The sequence below is a fragment of the Natrix helvetica genome (assembly GCF_964273705.1).
Source record: "Natrix helvetica genome assembly, chromosome: 1".
NCBI lineage: Eukaryota > Metazoa > Chordata > Lepidosauria > Squamata > Natricidae > Natrix > Natrix helvetica.
In genome coordinates this window covers 184,808,267-184,828,125 of record NC_138548.1, presented here as the reverse complement: position 1 = coordinate 184,828,125, position 19,859 = coordinate 184,808,267, and the positions used below count along the sequence as shown (strand labels likewise).

The 19,859-nt window shown below is 40.9% G+C and overlaps 1 protein-coding gene across 2 annotated transcripts in view; it reads right to left on the bottom strand.

Annotated features, from left to right (window-relative positions):
• CCNYL1 (cyclin Y like 1) overlaps positions 1 to 19,859 on the bottom strand; it is a 55,429-nt gene that overhangs the window by 29,381 nt on the left and 6,189 nt on the right. For both annotated transcript variants that reach the window (XR_014174210.1, XM_081939785.1), the window contains exons 2-4: positions 14,749 to 14,823; positions 13,789 to 13,823; positions 5,509 to 5,609 (exon numbers count right to left, since the gene is read on the bottom strand). Coding sequence is in view for 1 of the 2 variants with exons in the window: in XM_081939785.1 (XP_081795911.1) it covers positions 5,509 to 5,609; positions 13,789 to 13,823; positions 14,749 to 14,823 (211 nt within the window). In the remaining variant the exon portion in view is untranslated. The remainder of the gene's footprint in view (positions 1 to 5,508; positions 5,610 to 13,788; positions 13,824 to 14,748; positions 14,824 to 19,859) is intronic.

Genomic DNA, 19,859 nt, shown 5'->3' with positions numbered 1-19,859 from the left:
TTTGAGGTTTCAAAATATAGTAGAAGAAAAGGGTGAAAATCTGCCACAAATAATATCCCAAATTCTCATAGAAATACTAGGGATACCTGAGGAGAAGATAATGGACGGGATAGATGAGACATTTCGAGTTAACACAAGATATGCAACGAGGAACTCCCTCCCAAGGGAGGTCCATGTAAGATTTACGAAAAAAGCACTAAAACTACAAATCCTGCAAAACACAAGAGATAAAAAACTGCAATACAAAGGCAAGGAGATTGCAATTCTTAAGCAAATACCAAGACGGGTGAGAGAGAAAAGAAGAAAATATCAATTCTTGACTACAGCCTTACTTAAAATAGGAGTTAACTATAGATGGTTGATTCCGGAAGGCCTCATGTTTGTATGGAAAGGACAGAGATATAGAATTGATACAATTGAGAAGGCAGAAGCTTTCTACACAGAACATTTGAGAGGAAAGCCAGAAAAGCCTGGAAATGAAGAGCCACCGGTGCAACTGCTGGATCTACCCATAACCGAAATTGAGAGGACAGAGGGTGCTGTAGGTGGAATTGACATTGAAGAAGGTGCTGTTGGGGGTGTAGAGAGTAGAGCACAACGGGAACCAAGATCAACTAGAGCTATAAATCCTATATATAAAACATAAGGATGGAAGGAATAAAATTACTCTCAATTAATATAAATGGACTTAATTCGCCATGTAAACGAACGAAAATATTCCACAAATTAGGGAAATTAAAATTAGATATAATTTGCTTACAAGAAGTACATATTCAACAAAGTAATAGTCATTTATTAGTACAACCAAAACTGGGAAAAAACTTTACTTCGTTAGCGGACTGTAAACAAAGAGGTGTGACCTTCTACATTAAAGATAAAATCCCTGCGAAACAAATCTACACAGACGAAGATGGAAGAATTTTAATGGTGGAAATAATGGACAATGCTAGGAAAATACTGCTAATTGGAATTTATGCCCCTAATGAAAAACAAGATGACTTTTATAAAAAAATTCACAAGAAAATTTCTGATCTAGACTATGCTGACATTTGCATGATGGGAGACTTCAATGGTATTGTAGACCAGAAACTGGACTATAAGACCCACAAAACAACAAAACAAAATAGAAAAACACTCCCAAAGTCCTTCTTCAGGATGATGGATGAAATAAATCTAAAAGATGTGTGGAGAGAAAGGAACCCCATTAAAAAACAATATACCTTTTATTCAAATAGACACTCATCGTTCTCTAGAATTGATATGATTTGGGCTTCAACGGGCATATCCAGCAGCGCACTAGATGTGGAGATTGAACCAAACATCTGGGCAGACCACAATCCAATGGCAATAGGTTGGAGACAACAAAGAAGAAGATCGAGATGGACACTAGATAACAGGATATTGAAAGAGAAAGAATTTGTAAAGAAAATGGAAAAAGAATTGACTTTCTTCTTTAAAGAAAACAAAAAAGAAGATACGTCTTTACAGAATCTTTGGGATACAATGAAGGCCTTTTCTAGAGGTTTGATAATAGACTATATAAGAAAGAGAAACTTAAAGAAAAGACAAGTGTCTAAGGATCTAGAAAAAGATTACAGCACATTGGAAAAAGAACTACAGAAATCTCCACAAAAGAAAGAGATTAAAATAAAGATGGACACAATAAAACACAAACTTGACCTATTGGAAAAGGAGGACCTGGCCCAAAAAATCAGAGGCGCCAAACAGAACTATTTTGAAAATGCAAATAAACCAGGCAGATGGCTGGCTTATAAACTGAGAAAAGAAAGAGAGACCAAGAAAATACTACAACTAAGAGATGAACAAGGACAATTGCATCATGGAAATATGGAAAAAAGGAAAATTATTCAAGATTACTATGCCAAGCTGTATGAACAAGAGAACATAGAAGAGAAAGAAGTGAAACAATATTTACAAAACGCCAAACTCCCCCAAATACCAAATGATACTAGAACTATATTTGAAGATAAAATAACAATGATGGAATTAACTGAGGCCCTTAAAAGACAAAATAATGGGAAGGCCCCGGGACCGGATGGCCTTCCTGTGGAATTCTATAGAACATTAGAAAAATCCTTGGCCGTTCCATTACTAGAAGTCATGAATGAAGTAATGATTGAAAGTAAAATACCTAATTCATGGTTGGAGGCATATATTACATTAATACTCAAAGAGGAGGCAGACCATACGCAAATTAAGAACTATAGACCTATCTCCTTGTTGAACTCAGACTATAAACTATTTGCCTCAATACTGGCAGAGAGACTGAAAAAATACCTAAATGGGTTTATCCACCCGGACCAAAATGGTTTTTTACCAAAGAGGCAAATTAGAGATAACATAAGGACAATTCTAAATACCTTAGAATATTATCAGGTCCACTCTGAGAAGCAAATGGCTTTGATTTTCTTGGATGCGCAGAAAGCCTTTGATAACGTGAATTGGACATTTATGACTCAACAAATGGAACAAATGAATTTTGGCAAGAATTTTATTCAAGCCATACAAACGATATATCACAAGCAAACAGCCAAGATAATGATAAATGGAGAGCTGACGGATCCAATTGAAATTAAAAGAGGTACGAGACAAGGCTGTCCACTGTCACCACTGCTTTTTGTTTTAACATTAGAAGTACTAAATAGAAAGATTAGAGAAGAGGAAGAAATAAAGGGAATGATCATTAAAAAGGAAGAATACAAGTTGCAAGCATTTGCTGACGACTTAGTCTTCATCCTTGAGGAGCCATTTCAATCTGCACCTAAACTGATAGGAGAAATCGAGGCGTATGGAAAAGTTGCAGGTTTAAAAATAAACAAAGACAAAACAAAGATTTTAACAAAAAATATACCCCGAAAACAAAAAGAAGAATTGGCGGAAAATTTGGAAATGCAAATCACAAACAAAGTTAAATATTTGGGGATTCACCTAACAGCCAAGTGCAGCACTCTCAAAGAAGATAATTATATTAAATTGAAGCAACAAATTGTAACAGACTTGGCGAAATGGAAGAATCTTCAATTATCAATGATTGGTAGAATCGCAACAATCAAAATGAATATCTTACCTAGACTGTTATACCTGTTTCAGACTATTCCAATTAAGTTGGGGAAAGGATATTTTGAAGAATTAAATAAAATAGTGTTGAAATTTATATGGCAAGGGAAAAAAGCAAGAATAAAATGTAAATTGTTACAAGATTCCAAATCAAGGGGAGGGTGGGGTTTACCTGATTGGGAGTTATACTATCAGGCAGCTAGTCTGATGTGGATCAAGGAATGGATAATGCTAAGAAATGATAGGCTTTTGAATCTAGAAGGTCATGACTTGCTGTTGGGATGGCATGCATACTTATGGTATAAAGGAACTAAAAAACATGGTTACTTTAGAGACCATTCTATAAGAGAGGCTCTGTTATTAAACTGGCAGAAGGTTAAGAGGTCGCACTACTTGAAAATTCCAGTCTGGATATCAACTATTGAAGCCTTTTCATATCCAATAATATTTAAAAGGGAAGAAGCAGTTAGATATGCTGAATTATTGAATGCAGAGGGTGAACTTAAATCTATACAAGAATTGAAACAAGAAGGTATTGAACTCAATTGGTACTCATATGTGCAAATACATTCTAGATACAATGAAGATCGAAAAAATGAGGGTTTTTATGATAAACTGACTGAATTAGATAAAATTTTAACAGGTAACGATGAAAAATTAATTAAAAAATTTTATGATTATTTATTAGAGGTGAAATTATATGAAGAACAAGTGAAAGGAACTATGTTAGCCTGGGGAAAAAACTTTGGACATGGGATTGATTTAGAAAAATGGCAAAAATTGTGGACTCAAAATTATAAAATGACAATGTCAACTGCATATAAAGAAAATTTGTATAAGATGTTTTATAGGTGGCATTTATCCCCATCGAGAATAGCAAGAATGTCGAAGAATAAGTCTGAAAAATGCTGGAAATGTCAACATACACCCGGCACATATTACCACATGTGGTGGACTTGTCCTGAAGCTAAGAGATACTGGACTAAAATACACATGTGGTTGGAGAAAATGATACATAAACATATAGACTTGAAACCAGAACTTTTCTTATTGGGAATAATACCAGAAACATACAATAAAGACTTGAAATATTTGATCATAAATGTCTTAACAGCTGCTAGAATTGTATTTGCTAAATACTGGAAAAATGAGAAAGTACCAACAGAGGAGGAAATTGTTTGGAAGATAATGAACTGTGCAGAAATGAGTAAACTTACATTTGAAATTAGAGAATTAGAGGATGAGCAATTTTATAAAGTATGGGACTTGTTTTATCAATGGTTGGATAAAAAAACTTGGAAGTGAATCTTTTCTTTTTCTTTACCCTATCTTATATGTAATAATAATAGAAAGTTATACTTAATGTTTTGAAAAAATCTCTCTCTTTTTTCTTTCTTTTTTTTTCTTTTCTCTTTCTATACATATTAAGCCTTTATTATGAAATAGACCATTTACTTATACGAGATAAGAATAATAATGTATTTAATATATAAGAGTGAGATGATTTAAACTGTTAGGTATGATTATGGCTGGTGACTATTTTATAATATAAAATGGAATAATGATGATGTAATGAACAATGGATGTGAATATAGATTAAAATATTTAATGACTACATGGATTGACAAATAATAATGGGAAATTAAATTTGGAGTTGAGGATGATTGGAAACTTTAAGATTAATGGAAAATAGAAATGTCTTATATGAAGTAATGAGTTTCTTTTTTTCTTTGACTTAATCTCCACTTTTATTTTTGAGAGAATGGTGATACAATTTTATAAAGACCTATTGTTACCTAGTACATAATTGTAGAGATAAAGAAATAAGGGTTGTCATAAAAGAAAGAATACTATGGTAACTTGAACATGCAATGCTCAATGAAATATTTAACTATATTTAATGGATAATTAGTGAACGCATCCTTAATTGTAAAAACCATCGCACAAAAACTTGTAACCAAACGACATGCTTGATGAAAATGTGTTTTTTTTTTTACTTCCCTGCTCTTGTATCTTATGTGTTGTCTTGTCTTTTTAAAGAAAAATAAATAAACATTTATAAAAAAAAAAAAAAAAAGAATATATTGTTCTGAGTTAAATATTTCAAGATTACAAATCAACAATCACATATCTTTGAAGATGGTCAAAAATATGAACAGGAACAATAGGATTAGAAATCAGTATCAGATAAACAATGAATAACAGGCATAAAATATTAGCTGTACCCCACTTCCCAAATTTAGAGGGTTTTGGAATCAAATTGATGGTAGCACATAGATGTTGCTCAACCAATACTGAGCATAAAGTGGGGAGAATCTGTTTCAGCATATACTCATTTATCACTTCCTCTAGATTTGGTATGATTTTTTTCTTGGATTTCACAGATTTAAGTGAGTTGAATTTAATGTAACCTAAAAAAGTGATACATACCATTTTATTGTGCTCCTAAGATTAGGTTGGCTGACTGTGCTGTCATCTATAAATATAGTTGAACATGAACTATACTTTTTTGTAAGCTGCCCCGGGGAAACCTATGTGGAAAGAAATATATATATGTGTGTATATATATATGAGTTTATAAAAATGTTTGAAAAAAGAACGTTGATCTTACCTGAATGTGTCTTTTAGGTGGATGAGAGGGAGGGGTCACATGTGGGTATTGTCACAGCCTGATTGGTCCATAGACTGAGGGAAACTTCTTAAATACTCCTGTTTTCCCAGTTTCCTCGATGGCAAGGTACAGCATCTGTTCAAAGATAGCACAAGAAGACCCGGGAACCTCCCGGCCCTCCCCTGGCCCTACTCTACCTAATCTAGGGTGGGAAGTAACCCCTCCCTCTCATCCACCTAAAAGACATGTTCAGGTGAGACCAACGTTCTTTTTCCGGTGGATTCGAGGGAGGGGTCACATGTGGGATATACCCACGCTAAATCCCAGGGAGGGAGGAAAAAAAAAACTAGGGCCTCGCTGCCACACTCTGTAAGACCCTACGACCGAAGGACGCCTCTGCAGAGGCGAAGACGTCCAAACGATAGTGATGTCCTCGAACGGAGCCCTAGTGGCCCATGCCGCCGTGGTGGCGGCGCTGCGTGTTTAATGGGCCGTGATACCTGCCGGGGGAATCTGTCCCGATGCTTCGTAGGCCGCTACTATGGCCTGTTGCAGCCACCTACCTATCGTGGCTGAACACACCCTAGCTCCCAGAGACTCTGGTTGAAAGGAAACAAAAAGGGCCTCCGATCTAGGCACCACTTCCGTCCGCCTAAGGTAGATTCGTAATGCACGGCGGACATCCAGATGGTGCCAGAGCCTCTCCCTTTCGTGAGAAGGGGCGGGACAAAAATTAGGGAGGACAATCTCCTGTGCCCTGTGGAACGGGGTGTTCACCTTTGGTAGAAAGGTGGGATTCAGACAAAGAACTACTCTATCTAAATGAAAAATGCAAAGATCGTCCTTGGAGGACAGGGCACCCAACTCCAAAATACGTTTGGCCGCTGTGACGGCCACTAGGAACGCCACCTTGAAGGTAAGTAAATGAAGGTGGACTGTTCAAAGAGGCTCAAACGGTGGACCCATCAGAGTTCTGAACACTAGAGGGAGATCCCAAGTAGGGAACCTGTGGACCAGAGGGGGCCTCAGATTTGCAGCTCCTTTAAGGAACCTCTTGATGAGGGGGGAGTGGGGGAGGGTATGAGACCCCTCTCCCCCCAGGATGGTGGCCAACACGGCTACCTGTCGACGCAAGGTGTTATGGGACAGGCTGCTATCCAACCCTTTTTGCAAAAAGTCTAGAACGTTGGCCACCGAAACCCTGGCGGGATCTATGCCTAGTGAGGACCTCCACCTGACAAACGCCGCCCAGGTGGAATTATAGATCCTGGTGGTGGATGGGTGCCTAGTGGCCTCCAGGGTCTCAAGTGCCAGGCAGTCAAGTGGAGCCACTGAGGTTCTGGATGAATCAGGACCCCTGGCACAAGACTATCTCCTCCCGTGGGATCCACAGAGCTCGGGAGTGCGTGCCCCCTTGCCGGTTTATATGGGCCTTTGAGGTGACATTGTCCGTCAGAAGAAGCACATGACATCCCTTCAGCCACTCCCTGAAATGTTGGAGGGCTAGACGCGCCCCCTTCAGCTCCAGCCAATTGATGTTGTGGCGGAGATCTGAGGTAGTCCAATGGCCTTGTGTCATCCTGCCATCCATCAGGGCCCCCCAGCCGAAAAGGCTCGCACCTGTAGTTACCGTCACCCTGATCGGGTCCCAGAACGAACCGCCCCGCCAGATGGCCGGGGAAAGCCACCACTAGAGAGAGGAGCGCACCTCCACCAGAAGGTGAAGAGGCCAAAGGGAGTTGCTCATCCTCCTCTTCTGGAATCGTATCAAGACCCATTGGAGTGGCCGCAGATGGAGTCGAGCCCATGGAACTATCCCGATGCAGGAGACCATCTTGCCAAGTAGCTGAGATAATGTCAGGATGGAAACTGACCGACTTCTGTGGACCTTGAGGACGAGCTGATGAAGACTGGTGAGGTGATCGGGTGAGAGCCGGACTACCCCTGTCACAGAGTCTATGACTGTCCCTAGGTGAAGTATGCGTGTGGATGGGTTGAGGTGGCTCTTGGGAAAGTTGGCAGAGAACCCCAGGGACTGGAGATGCTGGATGGTGAGATGGAAGTCTGACATGGCTTGGGAGAGGGATCCTGCCTTCGTCCAGGTAGCATTGGAGTCTCACCGGCACCGAGCGCAGGTGAACCGCCAATGCCGCCAAGACCTTCGTGAAGGTCCGAGGTGCTGAGGCCAAACCGAATGGAAGGGCACGGTATTGAAAATGAAGGTCTCCTTGGGAGAACCTCAAGTACCTGCGGTGAGCTGGTAGAATTGGGATGTGGAGGTATGCCTCTGTGAGGTCTACCGATGCTAGGAAATCCCCCCAGCCGATGCCTAGGAGGATGGATCTGAGGGAGGACATTTTGAATCGCCTGTAAACCAGGTACTGGTTCAGGTGCTTGAGATCCAGAATCGCCCTCCAGCCCCCTGAGCTCTTCGGGACCACGAACAGGTTGGAATAGTGACCCAACCCGCGTTCTTCTGTAGGGACCGCCTCTATTGCCTGGATCTCCAGTAGGTGCTTTATGGCAAGATCCATCAGGTGATGGTGTTCCAGATCCCGGGAGGGAGGGAATGTCCTGAAGAGTCTCGGGGGAGTGGAGAGGAACTCCAATCTCAGGCCATACCAAACAGTGGCTCTGACCCACTCGTTGGTGGTGATCCCTTCCCACTGGTCCGCATAGGACGCCAGGCGGCCGCCGATGGAAAGACTCGGATTCGAGTCACTTCCCTCTGTGGAAGGGACGGCCGCCCCCCCCCCCTCAAAAGGGCCACCTGGATTGGCCTTGGTACCTGTTGCAGTCTTGGAAGGATGGACGGGGAAATTGCCTGTCTGACCTGAAGGAGTTAAATCTTTGATGATGTTGATCCTGTTCTGGGGTCCTGTAAGAGGGTCTGTGGTAGGGATGAGTCCGGGAATCGGACTTCTTGGAGTTGGAAGGGAGAACCTTTTTCTTATCCTTATTCTCAACCAAAATGGGTTCCAGGGCCTCCCCAAAAAGGTTGGGTCCTTTGAAGGGTGCCGCCACTAGGTTCCATTTGGCCTTGTTGTCCATCTGCCAAGTGCAGGCGACGGGAGGCAACTGATGTGGCTAGGGCGCTGGATGCAAATTTTACTGCATCCAGAGTGGTGTCAGCAGAAAATTGGGAGGCAGCCAGGATCTTTGTGAGATCCTGGTGGAGACGCTTGTCCTGGATCGGGATGCGATCCTGGAGTTGACGGAGCCACATTACGGTCGTGCGGTTAAAGTAAGATGCCGCCGCCGCGGCCTTAATTGTCCAAGCAGAGGCGTTAAAATTCTTACGTAAGGTAAGCTCCGCCCTTTTGTCCTCCGGCTTCATTTTGCCAGCCGCATCCCCAGAAACTACGGGGGAGGAGGAGACTAAGGCTGCGATAGGAGTGTCTATAGATGGCAGTTGAAGGGCCTGAGCGAACGTCTTCTCCACATTGTAGAAGTGACGATCGTTACTGCCCGGGTTGGAGAAGTTAGACGGGCGAGCCCATTGGTTCTGTACTACCTCCAGAAACAAGGGTGGAGCAGGGATCTCCTCCTTGTTCGTAGCAGTATTGGAGAACATGGCCATATCGGGGTCTCTAGGCTGGGGAACCGTAGGGTCCCCGGTCCCAATCTTAGTGGTTTTCCTAGCCTTATGCAGGTTTGAACATAACAGAGGGGAAAAGCCCCGCAGAAGAGGGGGAATCAGGAGGAACAGCATCCTCGTCCTCTGAGAACCCCCAATCATTATGGTTATCGTCCCCTTGGGTAGAACCCTCGCTAACCATGGAAGGGGATGAGGCTCTGGAATGGTGGTGTCTATGACTACCAAGAGCCCTGCTAGAGCGAGGACCCTTGTCTCTTTGGGCAATGCCCCGACATATGGCAGCAGAGATGAGCCTCTTCATGCTTTCAGGCAATAAGTCCAGATCAACCACATCATCCTGATAGGGATCTGGTCCCTGCGGAGCTAACCTCTGCAGGGATTGGAATGCCCCTGATGGGTCCTCTAGAGGGTCAGCCTCCTCCCCACCCATGGGCGCTGCAGAGACCGGGGGGGAAGGGGACACCTCCTGCCTGGAGTATCTGTTAGACCTGGAAGGGGAGATTGAAGGAGAGGAAGGGCTGAATCCCTTTGAAGGGGAGCCAGAAATATTGGAGGAGGGCCTGACTGGAGACCTGGATCTGCTTTCTGAGCTAGGCCTGGTGGTTTGAGCCTGCCTCTCTGCCCTGGCAAAGGTCTTTTCTAGGGCCTTCTGCCGTCTCAATTCGTCCCTTGCTGTGGTTCTGGAAGGGCGTTGTGTGGCTAAGGGCTTGGATGTTGCAGCCCTGGTTCGGGGCCTATCAGCCTGCTCCCCCTTTCCCTCCATAGAAGGCTCTGTAGGGGCCTGGGGATCGGATCTTGTAGCCACTGCCCTCACTCATGTGAACGATATCAGGCCTCTGTAGGTTCCACCGGTGCCTGGGCCTGTGGGAGCTATGCCTGAAGCTGGTAGCCGGTCTGTGACTTGTCCCTGACTGTGGCCTAGGTCGATCACGCGGCAGCTGGAGCCTGCGCCACGTGGAGGCTTCCCAAAATGGCCGCTGGGCCTCCGCTTTCGATTTTGGCTTTGAAACGGCCACGTCTTGTTCTTAAAGTGCCACGGCTCGCTCTCGCTCTCTGCTCACAATTTTTTAAAAGCCGCTGCTTGAAAAACGCCGCTTTCGGGCCATTCGTGAGTGCCGCAGTTCCTTTAAAGCCAGGCGGCGCGGCGGCAGTTGTTTAGAGGGCTTGGTGGCGTCGGAAATCTTTGCGCTCCTCAGCTCTGAGCGCAGGCAGGCACGTGGTTTAAAAAATGACCCGGCTAGCTCCCAGTGCTGCCTTCTGAAGCTCATCACCCCCGCACGCCCAGGAATATGGACAGAGCCCCTGGCCTGCGGAGAGGGCCCGCCCCACGGGGCTCTCTCAAACCGCAAGAGACAGAAAGGACTGACTCTTGGGCTGTAGCAGATTAATTTAGAATTTGGAATATCCAATAAATTAAACTATTTAAATGCAATGTTTGGTAAACGATTTATTTCCTACCTAAGAGCCAAAGCAGTGCTTGGACCAAAAGACTGAGAGGAAACTGGGAGCCAATGGGAAGACAAGAGTATTGAAGAAGTTTCCCTCAGTCTATGGACCAATCAGGCTGTGACAATACCCACATGTGACCCCTCCCACGAATCCACCGGAAACCATGATTTCTGGGTTTAATCAGTATTATGCATATTAGACTCACATGGACAATGTTGTTAAATAAATCAAAAGATATTGAGGACATTTAAATAGCTGCCTAAGAATCAATAAACTATAAAATAGAATAGAAATCAGCATCAGTAATATTTTCAGCAATGGCCAGTCTTGTATAAACACCAATGGACACTACTATTTTTCTTTTCTTGGTACCTGTTTTTCTTTTAAAGATTAACTGGCAAAGATAAAGATAAAGAGACAGAAGACTTTCCAAGTAATAAAACACAGGGCAGAAATTTGTTTGATCACTATGTTGAACATATCACCACTTATTGAAATTTATTATTCATGCTTCTAGACCGCCCCCTCTCCCAAAAAGGGACTCGGGGCGGTGTACAGTCCATGCCAAATATATCAAAATACAATAAAAATGGAATATGTACAGTTGGAATGGAGGAGGTTAAAAATGGAATTAAAAGAACTGTACAAAGCAATATATATAAATATAGGATTTTGAACCCCTAAAACACACAAAATAAGTTAAAAACAATACCCCTAAAATAACCAGTTAATACATTTGCCAGGAGGGACAGTTGTAATTATGCCAGGCCTGCTAATCGGAACAGGTGAGTCTTCAATTTTTGCCGGAAGGAGCGGAGGTCAGTAGTGGTTCTAATGTCGGGGGGGAGGTCATTCCAGAGGGTTGGGCCCATCACAGAGAAGGCCCTACTCCTTGGTGTCGCCCGTTGGCATTGCCTAGTGGACGGCACCAGGAGAAGTCCCTCTCTGTGTGAGCGAATTGGCCGCAGGGATGTATGTGGGAGGATGCGATCCCGCAAGTAACTAGGTCCCGTGCCAATATCAGAAACAAATTCAATGAGGTTTTTAGAAAGAAACCACATTGGAGTGGATCACTCTTCCAGTCCCAACTCAGTTCAAGATCCATTTGTTGCTATTTTAAAAAGGTTAAAACTTGATGTGACTATGTAATGATGTGACTATGTAATTAACATTTACTACATCTTTACATCAAAGCAAGAGAAAACAAATGCAGTTAATGCAGCAAGAACAGGTCAAAAGTTGATATTCCAATCTAGGAAAGTAATTTCAGAATTTAAAGGCTATAGTAAACTGTGCGGAGTTAAAGACTCATCTGTAAAAGGGAATGCTACATACTAACAGCAGTGAGATGACTGTAACCTTGCAGATGCTTCCCCTTCCTTCAATAACCCTTTTACATTCACAGAACAAGATAGATTCTCCAAATCCCTGGGTTTCAAAAACAAAACTCACACTCCTCCTAGTGACAAACTCTGGTCTACCTGCTCAGACTAAGATCCAACTAATCCAAAATTCTTTGTTGGATTTCTTAGCAATTTGGAGGCCTAGGGTGAGCTATTTGATATATCACTAGTCTGCTGCCTATCTATGTTTGAGAACTCTAGGTGTTCTATTCTACTCTGGCAGCACATTATCTCTGAAACAAATTGGAAGCAGAAGTACTGTACATAAATTTTATTTTATCAGTTTTAGTAGATAGCACCCATACACAGAAGACCCATGGCAAAGGGATGCAGTGCCACTAATTCCATAAATTACACAGATGTCCTTATTACTATTAAAAAATGTATGAATGTGTCCCAGCCTTTTTCAGAGGGGGTGTTGCCTTTAAATCAGTCTTTCCTCATGACGACTGACATCCATTCAGTTGCTTATAGCAATATTTTTCAGAAGTAGTTTGCCACTGCAGTCTTTCTAGGACTCTGAGTGTGACTAGATTTATTAAAACTGAAACACCAATTAGGTCAAAATAATATGCAGCAGCCCTTTGTTCTTAACTGGGTTTATTCTGCTAAACAGGAGTATGTAACACAAATACATACCTATTTCCCTGGCCTTGCTGATAAGGAAGAGAGCCTGTCTAGTCTCCCTTTATTTATTTATCAGCACAAATACAACACAAATATAAAAAGGCAACATTAAAAATAAAAATATGGGTTTCTGTCTGGATGGTTTTCTGTGATGAGCCGAATGACAGAAAGAGGGAGTAGTGAGCTCCCTCCCATACGAGGGGTTGTAACACAAATTGACCATTGGCTTACCTGAAGGGTCCTTTTCTGTCCCTGCCTTGCTGATAAGGAAGAGAGCCTGTCTAGTCTCCCTTTATTTATCAGCACAAATACAACACACACACACACACACACACACACACACACGTGTACGTACGTACGTACATATGTATGTATGTATGTATGTTACAACCCCTGGTATGCCCAAATCCCAGTAAGGCTATGGCTAGCTGATGAGAGCTAAATAGCTTGAAATAGATCTATACTAGTCTCCCTTCATTTATTTATCAGCACAAATACAACACACACACACACACAATATTTTCATTAATTATTCAAGCCAAACATGCACAACTTATAGTGCGCAAATTCTTTGCTAGAAGACTTAGATATAAGCTTGTGGGTCTTTTCTAAAACTATTGGCAGGTTTTTCAGCATTTGTTCTACTTCCCTTCTTTTTGCAAAGAATATCATCCAACACCCACTCATTGCCCTATGTTACTTAACTTTCTCCTGCTGCTCTGAAATAAAATTTATGGGTTTTTTTCCTAGCAATTAATAGGAATAAGAGTAGTGGCAATGAAACTATTCTTCCTCTATAGTTTTAAAATTGTGAGTGATTGACTGCATCTTCAAAGGTATCATATAACTATCACAAAAGTAAGGGAGAGAGACAAACTCTGGGCTGAAGTCTGGTTGTATGACTTGAAACCTCTTCTACTCCATTCACCAGAAATTTTTTTAAAAAGCCATTCTATAGAGAAACCAGAACCATGAACTATTCTTTTTATTTTGTTTCTTTCACAGCTATTGTATGTACTTACATGGTTGATGTGGTTGCTCTTTCTCTTCTCTCTCACTGAAAAAGGAGAAACAAGTTCAGTCTATCAATACATTGTTTTTTAAATTCTACTTTAAAATTCAGCACTTGTTTGAAGTTTTTCCTTTCTACACATTCAACCTTGACAATATTTTGGGATTATCTGAAAATAATTTAGAATCATAAAAAACATAGTGAGCCAGCTTGTTGGATTTTTAAAAACTTTTCTTACCTAAATATTAAAAGCACATTTCATGGAATAAATACCACTCAGTTCCACAGAAGCAACTCCTTTTTTGCTTGTTTCTTAGATCAGAAGAAATAGCAATAATTCATCTTGTGAATTAGAGAATTTCCCGATTCAACCATTTATTTTACAATGGTAACATATAAAGAAAGCCAATAAACAAATAAATAATAAACAGCAGTGTTTCTATAAAAAGACTCAATGTTGTAAATGAGTTATGAATACTGGTTTAGAAAGGTAGAAACATGATATTACATGAGTATCAAGGCTGAATGTTAATATAAAATTATCTCAGTAAACGTTAGCATGTTAATTTGACATATAACTCAAGCTAGACTGAATTTTTTCCCTACTACGAGGAAATGAACTGACAGAAGTAAAGTCTTCTGGAGGCAGTGAATCATGTTGCTAGGAATATTGCAAATGATGTTTGATGAGAAAGTCGCTTCAATCACTGGTCATAAGATAACATCCTTCTATTCTCAAATATGGCACCCAGCCGTTCTTAGTTAATAGTTATTCTACTGAATGGCGAATATTGAGAATGAATTAAGAGGATTAAAAAGCAACAGCCACAGACAAACAACTATGAGAAATGCAGTGAAGAGCAAGCAAAAATGTAGAAGCAAACAGCGCTTTGACAGAAATGGAAAGGAATTAAACACCCACTCCATCTCCTCCCATCCTCTTTTTTAAAGGGAGCAAAAATTAGCTTACCATCTGTTTGGGATTTGCTCAAGAAAATTGTGCTTGCTCTAGGATGGTCAGATGGGTTTGACTCCAATGCTAAATCTGAAACAAATATGAAGTGAGGCAGCTATTCAGAAATTACTGTTTTTGGAAGAATAAATCAGTTAAAACCCAAATCTTGCTTAAGAGGCATTACATTTTAAATCTGTTTCTAGATGACCTCGGGTTGTATTTCTTAATAAACAGTTCTAGTATTTATACATTGATCTCACATGCTCAGAGAATTTGAACTGTATCTCAGAATCATAGCAATAGATCTAAACAGCAGAGATATTAAAACAGCATGGATAAGCCAATAGAATAAACTGTACTATCCAAAGAAACTCCCAACAGCTTAACATTTTTAATTTTCCATTCTGAGAGAAAACAGTCAAGTGTTAAGTGTACTATCCCTTTTACTTAAATCAATGGTGTTTCCAAAAATTCAAAAAGCTGTTAAATCGATCAAAGCTCAGTAATAGGAAAATACTTAATGAACAAGCACAAAATGAATATGTTATCACACTTATTATTTGTCTTTGCCATGATCCCACTTTTAGTGGTTTCCTAAATCAATTATGGTTGGGCAAGACAGAGGAAGAGAGGTCACTAAAAGGAGGTTTCATTTTAGTAGTAGGCCTGCAGCTTCTGTAGCAGCAATATTGGTATCATAGTAGGCGAGGCAAGGCAAAGCAAAACTGGTTGTGTTGATTCACAGTAACTCAGAGATTTCAACTAACACTCAGGAAGAGCTGCACCATCATAAATCCAAGCCACACCTTATGAGATCATTACTCAATTACTACAAGGCAAATATTAGTAGAGCAAGAATCCAAAATGATTTCCGTTATGAGATTGCTAAACACTCACATCCAGCAGTAGGCAACTCATACTGTCAACTAGAGACAACCACTGAAGCATCCACAGAATGGTGGAGGGGCAAGTGGTAGTATGGTCCGAACGCCTCAGACCTAACTGAGCAATTGGCAGCTTTGGTATAATAGTAATACAGGTGGATACTCTTTTGTTTGCTTCTGATGGCCAAATCCCTTTGGCATCACTTTCAATAGACATATTGTAACCTTCCTGTATCACTGTGTTGGTGGAAAGATGTGTTGGTGCTGCTGGAAATAAGCTCTTATATATTTATTTCATCTCAGTCATGTACATAGTTACTGTATTTTTTGGACTATAAGACACACTTTTCCACCCCCCCAAAAATGTTACAGAATGAATATGGACCTGTCTTTGGCCTCCTGAATCCTCTGTGTGCCCCGTTTTCACCCTCCCTAGGCCCCAGAAGCTCTCTGCAGGTAAAAAAACGGGCCCGTTTTTGGCGAAAGTGGGATGCACAAAGGGTTCGGGAGACCAAAAGCAGAAAGTGCTTCTGGAGGCTGGGAGGCCAAAACGGGACGCGCGGTGGGTTCAGGTCAAAAACATGCTTCTGGGGGAAGGCGAAAACGAGACACGCAGAAACCAAAACCTTTTTTTTTTCTTGTTTTCCTCCTCTAAATCTAGATGTATCTTATAGGCCGGTGTGTCCTATAGTCCGAAAAATACGGTACCTCTCCATCACCATGCACTAGTGGGGTGAGACTAAAGTGTTTGCTGTTAGATTTGCCAGCATCTCCTATATGACAAAATGTGGGCTCATGCAGAAGGGACGTCACATGCTATTTCTGATTCACAGGGCACAATTGCTGCTGCTAAGATGCCCATGGTATAGACGTGGGCAGCCATTATCGGTTCCAATGTAATCTCTGAACACTAGGATTTGCCAGGAGTACTTTTATTGGTAAGTGCCATAATAATGTTGGGTATTTCTGTCAGATTATTCTGTCAGGGGACATTAAGGACAAGTACTACTGACCCAGACACCAGATTTCTCTGAATGTCTCTATTCAGTGGAACCACCTACACTACCTGCTATTAAAGCAGCTGTTTGAAGTGCAAGCAACCACACACGACATGGCAAAGTACATGGGCATATTTCCTTGATTTCTGGAAAGGGAGATTCATAGCCAAGGAAGTTTCTGTGTATGAGCTATTCTGTGTTGCAATATATCTCTTATGGCAGAGTGCGCCACTTAAGAGGTATGGTTCCCCCCCCTCCAATTGAAAATTCCTGAACAAACTCTTGAGAATTTAAGAATGTGTGTTCTTATGTATGTTCACTGCCTTGACTTATTCATAAAAATATTAAGATGCAATAAAATTAATAAAACAAAGAAATAATAAACTTTGACAGTCTGACTTCATATTCTACCAAAAACTATGGGTACAAACAAGCATACCATATTTATAAGCTTAAGTGAGCCAATGGTGAGGGGAAGCTAATTGACAATGACTAACTCCCTACAATCTCCCCTGCTTTTACAGAGATTTCCTGCCTATAAGAAATGGTCCAAACTGAAGGAAAGAGATTAGGCTCCTTCCAGAAAGAGGGGAAATGCTTCATGCCCAATAGCAACAGAAGTCAAGACTTGTTCTGGCATGAAAAGTCCCTCAGCAGATACAAGCATGTGAATCTCCTACCTAGTTAGGGCAACATGCCTGGTGCATTTCCAGGGAGAACAGTGATGCCAACAGATGACTTGCTGCATTCTATCCTACTTAAGTAAGCTAGATCAAATCAGGGTGATGGAGCACTCCTATTTTGGGCAGCCAATATACAAGTCTGTTCAGATCTGTAGCAATCAACGTTGACTGATAGCCTGTCTATATATGTGTGGTGCTGGGATGAAAAGTTAAGGGAATAGGTTTCTTATATTCAGTTCCCATCATTTTACATGGATGGAACACTCAAAATGCTTCAAACTGGAATCAACCTAAAACATCCAGGTGTTTCAAGGTTTGTTGCAGTGTAACATAATCAACTCAAAATATTTCAATATAACTTTCTGAATGAGATGTTGTCTTAAAACATTTTCAATTCTGTGCACACTCCTAAATATAAGTGCTATTGCAAAGAATTATTGCAAAAGTGTATGGGTCATAACAGAAAGGAATCTCTCTAGTGGCTCTTAACTTAATAGACCTGAATGGTGAGTGAACAGGTTTTTGTTAACAGTTCTTTACATATAAGTAGGTTGGTATCACCCATAGTGAATGGAAGCTAACTGGAGATGGATTTCGATAATTTTGGAAGGGTCGAGGTTTCTCACCTCTGCATTAAAGCACATTTTAAATTGAATTTTGAAATGCACATGCAACCAGAGCTTCAGTCTACACAAAACAATCTTTCTTATCTTCAAAAGGGGCCTCATGAAGAGTATGTTACAAAACAGTTCATTTTCTCTTGATTAGCTGAAGTTTATCTGCCTAACATGTTAAAAGTCCTGCTAATTTTCCCAGTTGGTACAGTATTTCCACAAAAGTACAATTCCATTTAATCCCAATTGAAAGCACCTTTTCAAAATACTGTTTCCAATCTATGATCTCTCCATTTTGTTGGATTTAAATCCCATTTTACCTCAATCATCCCTTCTCCAAACTGTTCAAAAAAAAAGGAGGGGGGGAACTGCTCAAAAAGAGTTGAAAGGTTCAGCAGCTCCTTGGGATAAGTGTATGAAAATGAGAAGTGGGGATCAAAATTGTAGCATACTAATGACACTTTAGACAGAGCATCTGGAATATTTTTCTATGTTTCATATGCACATTTGGGGGGGAAAAGGAGAAGGGGCAATGGAATTTTCTAGCACTCCATAGGCTACCAGCCATGAGTAGGAGAGAACACATCAAATACTACCTTCTCTGACTATTCCTTCAGGAAAGACCACAATTGTGCCTCTTAAGTCTAAACCATGGAGTCCGCATATTGGACTCTAATGAAATGAGACCCATAGGAAGCCCATTCCAATGTAAAGATACAGTCTATCAAGTGTCCATGCCTAGCATCTATGTTATATGAAGCTGCCTAGAGTTGCTTTTTAGAGTGAGATGGGTGGCATATAAATTTAACAAATAAATGTATGATTCTGTACATAGCAACAGCAACATACGAAACACATTTCTCAACAGGGTAATTCAATCCAGGTAGTCCTCGATTTAGAACAGTTCATTTAATGACTGGAAACTTTGAAAAAAGTGACTTATGACCATTTTTCACAATTATAACCTTTGCAGCATTCCCATGGTCATGTGATCAAAATTCAGATCCTTGGCAACTGGCTCATATGTATGATGGTTGAAGTGTCCCAGAGTCATGTGATTACCTTTTGCAACCATCTGACAAGCAAAGTCAATGGGGAAGCCAGATTCACTCAACGATCAGGTTACTAACTTATTAACTGCAGTGATTGGCTTAATAACTGTGGCAACAAAGGTCATAAAATGTGGCAAAATTCATTTAACAAATGCCTCACTTAATAACAAAAATTTGGGGTTCAATTGTGCTCATAAGTTGAGGATTACCTGTAAATGCACATTTTTTTTCCAATTTCAGATGTAAACAGGTATTTTATCAAACTGTACCAATGTCAGAACAATCTTGTTTGAATTCAGAATCCTTTCAGAGAAGGCAGAACAATTTCTTCTGAACCCCAAGTAATTCTTTTAGGTAATTAAACTTAAAATAGGTCAAACATTTTATGTACCTCTAGATTAGGGATGTGTAAAATATTCTGTGCATGGACTTTTCACACATGGGATGGTCTGTGTCTGGATTGAAATGTGTTCCATCTGTGCATGGATCTGCCGATGGCAGCAAAGAAGTTGGGAGGAAAAAGGGAAGAACACTGGAAACACTGGGCCAGAACACAAGACACTTGGAAGAGGAAGGTAGAACTCTATTTGTCCAGTAAGATCTTCCAACATGTTTTTCAGTCCAAACCCAGGTTGAGTATGTTCCAATTCTGCTCAATTGTGGCTTGTCCAGAACATCCCAGCAAAACTTGCACGACACAATGTGGTTGTTCTATGCATAGAATAAAACTTATTTTATATTTTGTGCACAATCCTACTCTACGTCACTTATCTGAGATTTTATACAACTCTGGAGATATTCATTCAAAGACACTTGAAAACCTGACACCAAATTGCAATTCTCAATGTAATATTTTAAGAAAATTATTAACTATTTTGGGAATAACCAACTGCAT